The sequence below is a fragment of the Diceros bicornis genome, chromosome 2 (genome assembly GCF_020826845.1).
Source record: "Diceros bicornis minor isolate mBicDic1 chromosome 2, mDicBic1.mat.cur, whole genome shotgun sequence".
In the NCBI taxonomy this organism is placed as follows: domain Eukaryota; kingdom Metazoa; phylum Chordata; class Mammalia; order Perissodactyla; family Rhinocerotidae; genus Diceros; species Diceros bicornis.
The window spans coordinates 37,168,303-37,182,011 of record NC_080741.1 but is presented as its reverse complement, the minus strand read 5'-3'; the positions used below and the strand labels follow the sequence as shown (position 1 = coordinate 37,182,011).

The 13,709-nt window shown below is 38.3% G+C and overlaps 1 protein-coding gene across 3 annotated transcripts in view; it reads left to right on the top strand.

Annotated features, from left to right (window-relative positions):
- The window catches only part of UBP1 (upstream binding protein 1), a 54,481-nt gene that overhangs the window by 21,307 nt on the left and 19,465 nt on the right, over nt 1–13,709 (top strand). For all 3 annotated transcript variants that reach the window (XR_009222024.1, XM_058554607.1, XM_058554598.1), the window contains exons 3-7: nt 5,523–5,599; nt 10,602–10,707; nt 11,170–11,276; nt 13,199–13,351; nt 13,454–13,564. Coding sequence is in view for 2 of the 3 variants with exons in the window: in XM_058554607.1 (XP_058410590.1) it covers nt 5,523–5,599; nt 10,602–10,707; nt 11,170–11,276; nt 13,199–13,351; nt 13,454–13,564 (554 nt within the window). In the remaining variant the exon portion in view is untranslated. The remainder of the gene's footprint in view (nt 1–5,522; nt 5,600–10,601; nt 10,708–11,169; nt 11,277–13,198; nt 13,352–13,453; nt 13,565–13,709) is intronic.

Sequence of the window (13,709 nt, the reverse complement as noted above, 5' to 3'; positions counted from 1 at the left end):
GGAAGTAGATTCTCCCCTGTGGCCTCCAGAAGGTATGCAGCCCTGCTAACAGCTTGATTTTAGCCCAGTAGACCCATTTTGGACTTCTGAACTCCAGAACTGTGTGATAACCAGAACTGTGTGATAATAAATTTGGATAGTTTCAAGCCACTAAGTTTGTGGAAATTTGTTAAAGCAGCTATAGGAAACTAACACATCAACCAAGGCAAATGGGTACTAGGTGGATGATCTCCAAAGTGGTGTAGGATGAGCCACTATTGTGTGTATCAGAGCTGTTTCCATAGGGTGGCCATCATTTAGTCTAAGGTTTTAGACAAAAACACTCTGTAACCTCCGGTACTGCCTCCTAGCTTATCTCTGAAGGCCCTGTCAAAGCTGGGTCTTGAAATGGCCATCTAATGAACCCTGAGCCCTTGCTTGTGTGTGTATATTAAAAAATGTGTGCATATACGTATATTCAAATATGTGGACTGTACACACAGGTGTAATGAATATATGTGAACATAAATGTATTTGTGGAGCATATATATATAATACAGTGAGAGCTATCCTAGACTATTGCCAGATTTACAGTCCTGTCAAATAAGTGAATGACTAGTGAATTTTGGTTACTTGTAAAGGAGTCATAATGCAATTTACTTTAAACAGCTTTAGATTGACTTAGTTAAATAATTTGAACTCTAAGGGACTTTTGAGATTTTATTACCTTCAATATTGTACAGTGACTCATATAACATTGTATTAAATGAACCTTATGCAAAATGATGTAAATATATAATCAGCATTCCAAACCAGGCCATTTTTCTCTTTGGTAGTGCATTTGGGGAGAGTGTTTATCATAATGTATCCTACAGTATTTGTTTAGCTGCTGAGAAAAGATGGTTAATTCTTATCGTTTTACTCAGAGCATTTTGAGTATAAAGTTATTTCCAGGAAACAGTCCTGAACACTTTGTCAACGAAGGAGTATTGACTGACTGGATCTGTGTAGCTTTACATGAAGCAGTGGTTTTCCAACTTCAGGATGCATTGGGATCGCCTGGAGGGCTTGTCAAAACATGATTGCTGGGCTCCATAGAGTTTCTGATTCAGTGGGTCTGGAGTAGGGCCAGAGAATTTGCAATTCTGACAAGTTTCCAGTAATGCTGGAAGCATCAAGCATCAGTAATGCTGATCCTCTGGTCTGGAGACCATGCTTCAATTTTTTATTATTTTGAATATTTAGGCAAATATATGAGCTTCCCGTCACCATCACCTTTTATATAGAATGGATATCCTTAAAGGAGGGTTGGCACATAGTTGGGGCTATGTGCCATTCTTTGGCTGTAGCTTGGCCACTGCTAGTAGCCTCCTCATAAAGCTCATTGCTCACCTTCTGTCTCTTGGGCAGCTATTGCTGAAGAATATTCACTGTTGTGTAACACCATAAAGAAAAAGATGTAAATTCTGTGTAGTCTTAACTTCATCAGTCACATAGAAATTGGAACAAGTTTTACAAGTTGTATTGATTCCTTAGTGTTCGTTTTTGTGCTATTTGGATGATAGAAGTACAGAGTTTAAAACCTGTATTTGTGTTTTCCTGGTTATGCCTGAGCAGCTGTCCTCCTCTGCTCTTAGGTAACAAGAAAAGTTAAGTCTCTGACTTTGTGGAATAAGGAACTGTAGTCCCAACATGGAGCCACAAGAGGGTGGAGTAAACACAGCTGGCTCTCCCTTTGAGCGGGGTCTGGCTGGAATAGGCTGCCCCTTGTCTTACAGCTCCAGCTGAGTCTTTGATGCTTCCACCCTCTTGATACAAGTGAGACTTCTGATCGTAACCCCTTTATTTATTCCAGATCAGCTCATTGCTGCTCTTGGATCAGAAATACCTGTTCATTTGGAGGCCAAGTGCTACTTGGAGAATCCTGTTAATTAATCCATATTAGCTACTTTGCAAACAGGTTTTAGGCCCTAGGAAATAGCATGTCTGTTGGATTAAAAATACTGTTAAATGATAGAAGCTTCAAAAAGGAAAAAATATTTTTTATTAATTTCATTTTACACATTAGTAGATTTCTGTGAGGTTAGCTTTGGTTCTTGTTATAGATTAAAGTTCTATATTAGGACCTTAGAAATAAATGCTTTGAACTTAGCCAAGAGGGGCTGTCACATCTTGGACTCCAGGTTGCTCTGGAGTCCATCTGAGGAGGCTAGACTTAGAGTCCATATTCAGAGGTGGGTGGGGACATGAACTCACAAGAGTTATATTTTTCAACTCTGTCAGTGCTATTGCGTATCTAAGCCAAAAAAAGTGAAAAATCAAAACATGAAAGGTAAATTCAGAAGATAAAGCTAAAAATAAGACTAGAACTCATAGAATATTGCTGTTTGTGTTACCTTTATACTTCATTAATAGTGGAACCTTCTTTATATTTCAGTTAGAACCTAGCCTAATATTTTAAGAAGTTGTGTTATTAAAATAATTATGGAAGGGTCAAGTAGAAGGAGACATTAAACCAATAAAAGCCTGATAGTTCATTCAGTGGACATTACCATTGGAGAACATTGTTGGTGGAGAGGGATTTCTAAATAGTGAGTTGGGATAAAACTGAAGGAGAAAAGCTAGGACATACATAGTTTCCAATAGGGAAACCATTTGAAGCACAACAAAAGTTAGAGCCTTTTTAAAAAAACTTACTTTTGATTTTAGAAGAATAAAAATTTACAGTGCATTAATATAGGAATAACAAATCTTGAGATCTGCTTGTGGAAACCAAATGAACTTTATATTGAGCACAGAAGTATTCTTGTTAGGTCGACTAGAAAAACTAATACAAAAGAAGATAAGAACATTGGGATTGCTTCATTTATGTGATTTTTTTCAATCCTGAGAATTTTTGAGTTTTTGAGGATCACAGGATAATCCTGGTGAGACAAGTTTTCCCTCCCTCCTTGGCAGCCAAATGGAAGGGCTTCCAGGATACTGTGTACTTCGTTCACTTCGTCCACCTTCCATCTTACTGGCTTCTTTGAGTTACCCTCTATATTTATCCCAGAGAAGTGCCTTGGCTCGCTTTCCTTTTTCTGCACTCACTTTTGAAATGATCCTGTCTTTAAATGGCTTTACCTAACAACTGTATTCTGGAAAGTCCCCTATTAATATCTCCAACCAGGATCTCTTCCTCTTAGCTCCAGATTTGTAAATCAACTTGATTATCAACTTGGATGTCCAAAAGATGTCTCAGACTTAATATATTCAATTGCACTCTTGATTTTCTCCCCCCAATTCTATTCCTTGTGATCTTCCCCATGTCAGGAAATTCCTTTGCCAAAAATCTGGAATAATCCTCAACTCTTCTTTCTTTCACACTTTACATCTAATACACCAGAAAATGCTTAGGCTCTACCTTCAAAATATCTCTAGAGAGTGACTGCTCCTTACCATCTCCACTCCTCCTGTCAGTATGTGCGAGTGACCATTTCGTCTACAGCCATACCACCCTCAATGCACCTGACCTTGTCTGCTCTCGGAAGCTAAGCAAGGTAGGGCCTGGTTAGTACTTGGATGGGAGAGTGACTGTTTCCCTTTAGCCTCAACAACTCAAACTGAGAGATTTATGCTAACCTGACTGGTAAAAAATGATTTCAGTGTGGTTTTAATTTGCATTTCTCTGATGGAGGTTGAATGTCTTTTAATATGTTTAAGAACTGTTGGCATTTCCTTCTTTTGTGAACCACATGTTCATGTCATTTGCTCATTTTTTTTTTCTAGGGATGTTGGACATTTGTTAGCGATTTTATAGGAGTTCTTGATATATTAGGGAGATTAGCCCTTTTTGTGTAATGTGAGTTGCAAATATTCCCCCTCTTGCATTTTTTTCTGTTTGACTAATGAATCCCTGAGTTGAAGGATAGAGTAGTTAACTCGTTAACAGGTGCAGCCAGATTGCATTCAGAAAGACTGTATCAATTTATATTCCCCCACATTTTATGTACTTATTTCTCCCCATCTTTGCCTACTTGATTTTTAATTAATTAAACATTTTTTGTTGATCTGATAATCACATTTTGTTAGTTTTCATTTCCTAAATTCTTGTGAGGTTGAGTATAATTTTAAATGTATAATGGTGTATTTTTCAAAGATATCTATTCACGTGCTTTATTTTAAAAATTATTTCTTAGTTAAATATGCTGCATATTTAACTTTTTAAAACTGTCTCTTGCCCTAAAGGTGTTTTTTAGTGTTAATCTCTTTCAATCTGTTGAATGAATTTAAGGACTGTTCTTTGGTACATACTATATATAGCTGTTTTCCTTCACCAGCCTTGGAATGATTTGGTTGTGTTTTGATAACCCTTTGTTGTATTTTGACCCTGTGATCTAATACCCTTTGTGTATTTTTCTATAGCCTCATTGGAGTGTGGACAAGATATTGGTAGTTATATCATAAAGAGCCTCAACTTCATATGGTACTAGAAGCACTCTTTAATTCCTGCTGATTTTCTACATATACTTTCTACTGTATGTAGAAAATGTATAATTTTCAAACTATGTCATTTTTATTATTTAATGACAGATAATCTAGAAATCCTTTTTGTGGGTTTGGAGTACATTATTAACTTTAGGCAGCAGCTTATTTTCCTGGGTATATAGATTGGTGTGTGAATATCTCTTTGTGTTTTCTTATGGATACTAATTGAGCAGTGAGAAGATGTGAGTTGGGTGCATTGGACACAAAGGAGAAAGCTCCAGGATTAAAATTTGACCTTGGCTCACACAAAACCTGTTCACAAATGTTTATAGTATTATTATTCATAATAGCCAAAAAGTGTAAACAACCCAAATGTCCATCAACTGATGAATGGATGAACAAACTGTGGTATGTTCATGCAATGGAATAATATTTTGCAATAAAAAGGAATGAAGTACGAATACATGCTACAACATGCATGAACCTTGAAAACATGATGCTTCGTAAAAGAACCTAGTCATAAAAGGCCACATATTGTATAATACCATTTATATCAAGTGTCCAAAGTAGGCAAATCCCTAGAGACAAAAGTAGATTGATTAGTGGTTGCAAGGGGCCAGGAAGGTGGAAGAATGAGAAGTGATTGCTGATGGGTATGAGTTTTCTTTTTAGGGTGATGAAAATGTTCAAAAATTGGTAGCGGTGATGGTTGCACAACTCGGAATATACTAAAAACCAATTGTACCCTTTAAAAGAGTGAATTTTGTGGTATATAAATTATATCTCAATAAAGCTGTTACAAAAAATTGGTCTCAGATAATGCACGTATGCATAATAAAAATTTAGTGTGAGAGAGTAACATGAAATAAGTTGACAGAAACTCTTCAGTCTTCGTAATAGTGTAAGAAGGAATGGATGGTGTGATTTGCAGGGAAGAGAAAGATAATCTGAATTTGTCTCTCTCCCAAATTAACATTGGGTAATTGTATGTTTTGCGAGACAGTTGAATTTTTATGTTAAACAGAGTAATGTTCTTTATATGGATTATTTTGATACACGATGTCTTTAAATAGGTCAGTCTTATGAAATTCGGATGCTGGATAATCGGAAAATGGGAGATATGCCTGAGATCACTGGAAAATTGGTAAAGGTAAGGACGATCCATTTGAATTCCTAACAGATCAGTGATTGAAAAAAGTAGCAGTTTTGCTTCAAGGGATTTTTGTTTTCTGCTGCAAGAGTTTTTATAAAAGATTTATTTGATTTCACTTTAAGAAGTAATGGCTATATTAAGACTCCTAAATTTTTGAGCTATATTTTGTTTACTCATCTGTAAAATAGGAATTATAGCAGTACTGGGTGAAGTAAGTGTGAAAGCTCTTTGGAAACCAGGTACCATAGAAAAATTAGTTGCAGCCATTGGGGGAAAAACTCACCACCAAAACAAAAACTTTGTTTCTCTTTAAAAGTAAAAGATAATGTGGGGGAAAATGTAAGTATTAATATGAAACTTTAAAAAATCCTTTTATTTCACTTCTTAAAATTTCTCTAAAATTTGAAATCTCTGTTCACTCTACTGATGTATCTGAATGAAAAAGTCAGTCATTCCAGGTATAGGAGGCGTAGCCATTGGCCGGCCAACCTGTTCCTTTTAGGATATATCTTCAGAACCATCCCCGTCCCCTCCAGTGTCATGCAAGGTGGGTCCTTCTAGCCTCTACCTATCATGCACCATGGTTTATTATAAATTCCATAGCTTTACAGGGCAAGGTTTATGGAAGAAGCTTAATTGGGAAATGGCAAAAACTTCAGTGTGGCTAAGTGTTAGCAAGAGAGAAGCAGGCATGAGTTCTCTTGATCCTTCCATTCTCCCACAGAGAGAGCCATGTTGGGGCCTGGGTATTGCTGGGCCCTCAGTACGGAGAGGCATTCCGTTGGAAAGACTCTCCCCTCTGTGGATCTGCCTTTTTAGAGGGCAAGCATGGGAAAGGGAGCTTTGGTAGGGGGAATGGATGCTAATACTAATGCTAATGAATTTGGCGTGTCTGGGAAAGTCAGCTGCTCAGCACGTGGAGGCCTGAGAGTCTTTGGGATATTTTAGTACTCCTCCCACTCCTGGGGGCCGGAAGCCCCCAGTCCAGTGGGAGGTTGAGGGAAAGATAGCGGGTCTGTTCTACACTGGATCATTGTTTCGCCAGTGCAAAGTAAGCTCCTAGATTTCTTCTGCCTCCTGGGGCTCCCACCATACTTGGAACAGAAAGAGAGAGGTTATTTGCCCATTCTCACGTTTGCCATCTGTACATTGAATCTGTTATGTCTATGCTTAATCAGTGGGTTTGGTGATTTCTCTAGAGGATGAGTCAAATGGTCTTATTTTTTTTATTCCTCCTGTTGTTATTCTGATCTGTAGCAAACACTGATTGGATTCACCATTTTAAAAAGTCATCAGCATGGTTTGCAGTGAGCAAGCCCTACTTGGATTGGCTATACTCTGCTAGACTCTAATGAAAAATAGGTACAGTTTGGTCAAGGAGCCAGACTAATGGCTCTCATTTTCCATGTCTAGGAAACTTAGAAATGTTGAAGATTATCCTGGCATGCCCTGGTCCCAGCTAGCTTGTTGTCAGACGAGCCATTGGATGCCCTGGCTCACCTTTGGGCAAGTCTGCCAATTGTGCCACACTTGGCTAAAATTCAACCTAGTAATATTTTTTTTAAGAGAAGATAAGGGTGAACTCTTCTGTTACTGTGAAAGTTACATTTGATGACTAGGAGATGCTGAAAAAAATATATTGAAAAATTATTTTAATTGTAGATTCCTCTATAAAATGAAATAGGGCTTGATGGGCCCTGAATTGAGGTCCTTAAAAACTGGATCCAAAAATGTTGGAACACTTTTTTTTAACTTCTTATTATATAAAATTGAAACATACTCAGAAGTAGAAGGGTGTGATGAATCCACACGTATTTCTGTTATGGTGGTATATGATAATACATCTATGTCATGAGTCCTCCTGGTAAGTTCTCCTCCCACATTCAGCAGTTACCAACAATTTGCCAATCAACAATTTGCCTATCTTGTTTCATCTATTCCTCCTTGTGCTTGTTCTTTTCTTTTCTTTTTTTTTTTTTTGCTGGACTGTAGAATTTACTAATTCATAATTTTAACTCATTTTAAATAATAATTTTAACTCACTTCACCATTCGTGACTCGTCAGTATTCTGAGGAAAATGTAACCAACTTTAGTATCTAGATCAAATGCCAAAATTAAGTTTCCATCAAAGCATTGAAGAAAGTCATTCTAGAGCAGTTTGTCATTTATTGGTGAAGACAATCTGGCTTTCTAGCGTAGTTCCCTGAATAGGTGGTAAGATTTAGAAGTAACCAGTCTGATAGGTGAGACTTAATGTTTAAAATACTTTTGGTGAGCTAGTTAAAACACCTATCAGATTAACTTGGAATGGCAGGGTTAATTAAGTTGTTATTTGACTGCTTTAAGTTCACCTTCCTTGGATTTAGTTCTAAGTTAAAACATGTAAAAACATTTAATAGGGGCTGGCCCCGTTAAGTTTGTGCACTCCACTTCGGCAGCCCGGGGGTCACAGGTTCGGATCCCGGGCATGGACATAATGCACCGCTTATCAAGCCATGCTGTGGCAGGCATCCCACATATAAAGTAGAGGAAGATGGGCACGGATGTTAGCCCAGGGCCAGTCTGCCTCAGCAAAAAAAGAAGAGGATTGGCAACAGATGTTAGTTCAGGGCTAATCTTCCTCACCAAAAACAAACAAAAAAACCCAAAACATTTAATATACAAAATTAGTGCAAGTTAAGAAATTAAGGTAGGGCCGGCCCCGTGGCTTAGTGGTTAAGTACGCACGCTCCACTGCTGGCGGCCTGGGTTTGGATCCCGGGCACGCACTGATGCACCACTTCTCCCGCCATGCTGAGGCCGCGTCCCACGTACAGCAACTAGAAGGATGTGCAGCTATGACCTACAACTATCTGCTGGGGCTTTGGGGGAAAAAATAAATAAATAAAATTATAAAAAAAAAAAAAAAAGGTAAAAATGACTCTTAATCATGAGATAATGAATTGTTGACAGTAGAGAAACCATCCAATTGTAAGTGTAAAGTTGATGTTTTGCTGACGTTACACCAGCATATTCTACCTAGACAAAGGTACTTATTTTGAAAGCATCAGTATCACTAAACAGTTAGCTTACAGATTGGAAAGGACTAATTTTTAAAAGGTCTTAAATCAGTTTCCTCTTCCACTTGGTAAGCCACATGTCTGATTTTTGGTGGATATGCCAGAATACATCCAGTTACATTCTGAGATCTTGCCTGGGATTCAGAGCTACAGTCTGCTACTGCCAAAGACTACAGGATGAATTTCTTAAAGATCACATCCTTCTTCAGCTAGAGGATCCCTAAAATATTCTGCAACCATCTAGAGTTGAATTTCCTCGCCCTATGATCTTTGACTCTACTACTGTCAGGGAGTCTTGGGCATCAAATGCTGGGTTATCAAAGGTGCTTTGGAACTTCTTGAATGTGCTTAACATACTCAGTGATGTGCTTTCACTGCTTGTTCTGTTTCTGTCTTATTGTTAGGGCCCCTTTATCTGTTGCTGGTTTCCTAGGTGTATTCAGTCTCCTTTTAGTCCAAATGTCCAGATAATGACTTTCTTCCCTTCCAATTTTGTTTAAGAAGTTTTCTTTATATCTTGCAATTTCTTAACTATGGTCCTCCTTTCACATTCCTTAGTGTACTATCTTAGTCTGGCTTTCCAGAATGGAGTTTAGTTAAGCTCTTAAATCTAATATCTGTATTCTCATACTATTTTCATCTGAATTTGTGGATTTAATCTGGTTCTTACTAAATATGGAAGAATCAAAATCATGATATTTTCTGTGCTACACTTTCTTCTGAGAGATCAGCCTGCTGGCGAATGTGAACCCGGGGCCACCACCAGCCCATGCCCCATCACTGTGAGGGCCTTGCTGCCAGCAGGCAGTGGTGTGAAGTGGGTGCTGGCGGACTGCCTGGGCAGGCCCTGCAGACGTGGGTTCAGGTGGGGAAGATGGGCATGGATTGGAGTGGCAGCTGGGCCTTTATAGACTTACACATTACTCCTAATCACTGACGTTGCCTCTTTTTAACTATTTCAAATTAAAATATTGCTACTTTTAAATGGTTCCCTTCAAAACAATTATCAGCTATGTTTTGGACAGTATTTGGGGGCTGGGGAAGGCAGGGGTACTAAAGTAGTATTTATATGTATTGCTAACAAATTGTTTCCTGTTCAAACCAGCAGAGCGTTTACTGGAAATCTGATTATCTTACTACATCATAGTCTGAGAAATAATTATTTGTAAATATGTCAGACACACTAATTAGTGCAAATCTGGTATCTGAATGCATTTTGATGACCTGTTATCCATTCCTAGAATGAAACAGTAGTTGGCACCCCAAACCTGTGGGAGGTGAAGGAGGGATGGATGGAGAGCAGAGAATTGGTCTAAAGTTTGTAGAGTTAAAACCTTCCCTAGGGACCTGAGTGTTTGGATAAAGTTTATCTGGTGGTTTTTTTTTTCTTACCTCAGATAACCTCACTTGCAGGTTAAATAGTTGAGAATGAATTTTGCATGTCGGTTTACTTTTTTGAGGGATGGGCAGATCTCCCCCCTTGACTGTCTTTCTAAAGAAACTCAATTATCAACTATTATTTTAAATTAATAGGTTTACCATTATGCCTAGGTTTCTCTGTTTCTCTGAGTTTATACTACCTTTTCATTTTAGTAATTCCTGTGTGCATCTGATGGTTTCTTCATAGAAAAGTAATTCTTGCTCACTAATTTTATGGGCATGTACCTTAATTTTGAACTTCAGTATCAAATTTTTAAATAAAAATTTTACTAAACCATTTTATTTGTGCTTTTTATTTTTGAGTTATAATTCTTTGCACCAAATAATTGTACCCATAATCCAGGTATCCAAGAGCAAAACAGTTCACTTACAAAATGTTTAAAGCAGAGTTAGTTTTCGTATACTCTTCTATTATAGGTTAATGCATAAGAAATGAAAATGCTTCTGCATTTTAGCTGGAACAGTTTAAAAGTACTTATTTTCCCCACTTATTCCATAGAGCATCATAAGAGTGGTATTCCATGACAGACGGCTACAGTATACAGAGCATCAGCAACTTGAAGGTTGGAAGTGGAATCGCCCAGGAGACAGACTTCTCGATTTAGGTACAAGTGGCCGTCAGAAGACCATGGAGAGAGGAAGGCCGTTGTTTAGCTGTACCCATTGATATGTTGGCACCACGTGTAATTGTGTGGAGAGAGTTTTGGTGTTAGCGGATCCTGTGTGCCTTGAATTGTTTTATAGTTAAAAATGAAGTCATTTTTTGGTGCTAAAAGAACTTGAGCCAAGAATTTTATGAATTTGAAACCATTTATTTAATTCGTGATTGGCACCATCCATCATATTCTTAATAAAATGAAGTAGAAACCGTGGTGGGAGAAAGTATGATATGCATTAGGTGGGTTTCCACACCTCAGCTTGGTGTTGAAGTGGTTGACCATGGAGAACACTGGAGGAAAAAATTCAGCATGGAGATATAATAATTTCATTAGGACATAATTATAGTAAGTTGTAAGCTTTTTAATTACAGTGGATGAGTTTCTGTGTAACTTCTTTTTAAAATATAGATATTCCAATGTCTGTGGGAATAATTGACACAAGGACAAATCCAAGCCAGTTAAATGCAGTTGAATTTCTGTGGGACCCTGCAAAACGCACATCTGCTTTCATTCAGGTTTGGATTTTTACGTTATTAGAAGCATACTAGCCTAGTTCTTTAGAAGGCCATGGATGAGACTGAATTCTTGATGCTCGATATCTTTTTCTTTAAATGCTTATTTGTAAACTATATTGTAACGTCTTTTTAAAAAATATATATACACTATTAAATTGGAGTTAATCGACTAAATCCGTCATTTATAAACTAACATGTATACAGACAGTCTGATATGTAAAGCATTATTTAAATGTTACTTTTACCACTGATAGTAACAACAAATCTTCAGTTTTTCGTAAGATGCATTTTTCTTGAACGAAAGCTGCTATTTAAATGGATTGGTTGAAAAAAGTGTACAGTTTTAAGATTCTCTCAGCATTATTTAAAAACATTCTAATACCGGAAATTTTCAAACCCCACAAAAGTAAGTGAATAACAATAATGACTCCTCTGTGTGCCCATCACCTGGCTTCAACAGTTAGTAGTAGTTTCCCCTTTTTAACTTATTGATGGAATACTTGAAAGTAACTCCCAGGCATTTCATTTCACCCATAAATACTCAGTTTATATCTCTAAGAGATGAATTTTTTTTTTTTTTTTGGTGAGGAAGATCAGCCCTGTGCTAACATCTGCCAGTCTTCCTCTTTTTTTTTTTTTTTTGTGCTGAGGAAGACTGGCCCTGGGCTAACATCTGTGCCCATCTTTCTCCACTTTATATGGGAAGCCGCCACAGCATGGCTTGCCATGCGGTGCGTCGGTGCGCATCTGGGATCTGAACCGGCGAACCCCAGGCCACTGCAGCGGAGCGTGCGCACTTAACCGCTTGCGCCACTGGGCCAGCCCTGAGATGAATTTTTTAAAAAATATATTATTATATGTAAAATAAAATCAACAGTAATTCTAATACCCAGTATGTTCAAATTTGTAAGTGATCGAATTAAAACTCCTGAGTAGGTCATCTTTATGTAGCGAAGGAAAAGCACTTAGTTGCTGACCAGCCTAAGTTGGCTCTAGTTTGTGTGAACTGTAAAGAATCTTTGGTGTTTTGCATTTTTGTGGTCTACCAGTCCACTCACAATCACTAGGGACATGGTTCATATTGTGGAATATTTTCTCATAGTGTTTGTCTAACAGGGTAACTAGATAGTGAATGAAAGCATTGTAAGCACTAGCCTTAAATCTCAGGTTGTGCAGTCATACTGCAGAGATCAGTTTTAACTTTGAGCCATTAGAAGAAGAGATGTGTAGCAGTTAGTAATTACCAAAGTCTTGTTACTAACCCCGTGCAGTACCCTAAAGCTGTCGTCGTGGTGGTATTGGGAGAGGGGGCAGAAATGGTGGAAGATGAGTATTATCCTCAGGATCCTCAGTGAACTTTGAAGGGTTGACAGAAGAGTTTAGATGGATACAGGTAGGATGAGGCTTTCTGTACTGTGGAAGTTCCCCAGGCAAAGCATCACAAGTTGATGTATGTGGGAACAGCAGTAAGATGATCGGCTGGCTAGAGCTGGGGTGATGGCGGTAGAGGGCAAACAGTGGAAGCTCTGAATGATGAGGTGAGGACTGCTGTGGATTGAGCTATGTGCAAGGTTTAGGACCCTGGGTCTGAGAGCAGCAAAAGGTCTGGAGTGGAGGTAGAGGGAGTACACAGGAAGCTAGTTGTACTGGTAATCAGAGCAAGTCCTGCGTTAGAGGAGAGGCACTGGATGGGGAAGAGCTCATTCCCAAAATGTTCAGAAAGGCTCAGTTGGATTTGTGAAAAGAAAGCCATATATTTTTAAAAAATCAGAAAGTCATGACAGATATCTGGCTAATATGTAGGAGTTTGTTTGAGAGGATCTTGAATTTATAGCTCTAGCAGGACATCCAAGAAGGAACAAAGTAGAAGGGCAATCAGTGGACAGTACTTGGAATCCATTTCAGCTTGACTTGTTTTCTAGGTACACTGCATCAGCACAGAGTTTACTCCACGGAAGCACGGAGGTGAAAAGGGAGTGCCTTTTAGGATCCAGGTTGACACTTTTAAGCAGAATGAAAATGGAGAATATACAGACCATCTACACTCAGCTAGCTGCCAAATCAAGGTTTTTAAGGTAAACGATGGAAACTAGGCTTTCAGTAATTAAGGCCCAGTTATGCTTATAAAGTTGTTTGTCTGAAGCCTGATGGATGAAATAATCTACTTTGTATTTAAGCCTAAAGGTGCAGACAGGAAACAAAAAACTGACCGAGAGAAGATGGAGAAGAGAACTGCTCATGAAAAAGAAAAGTATCAGCCATCCTATGATACCACGATCCTCACAGAGGTAATGCAGAGTGGCATGTTGGTTTCTGAAGAGAAGCAGATGTTTGCATATTAGCACTATCTCTAAGGATGAGTTTTGCTACAAAGGGGTTGGGGAAGATTGGGTGGTAGACTGACATAATGTTCTTTGTGAAATTTGTGGGGAA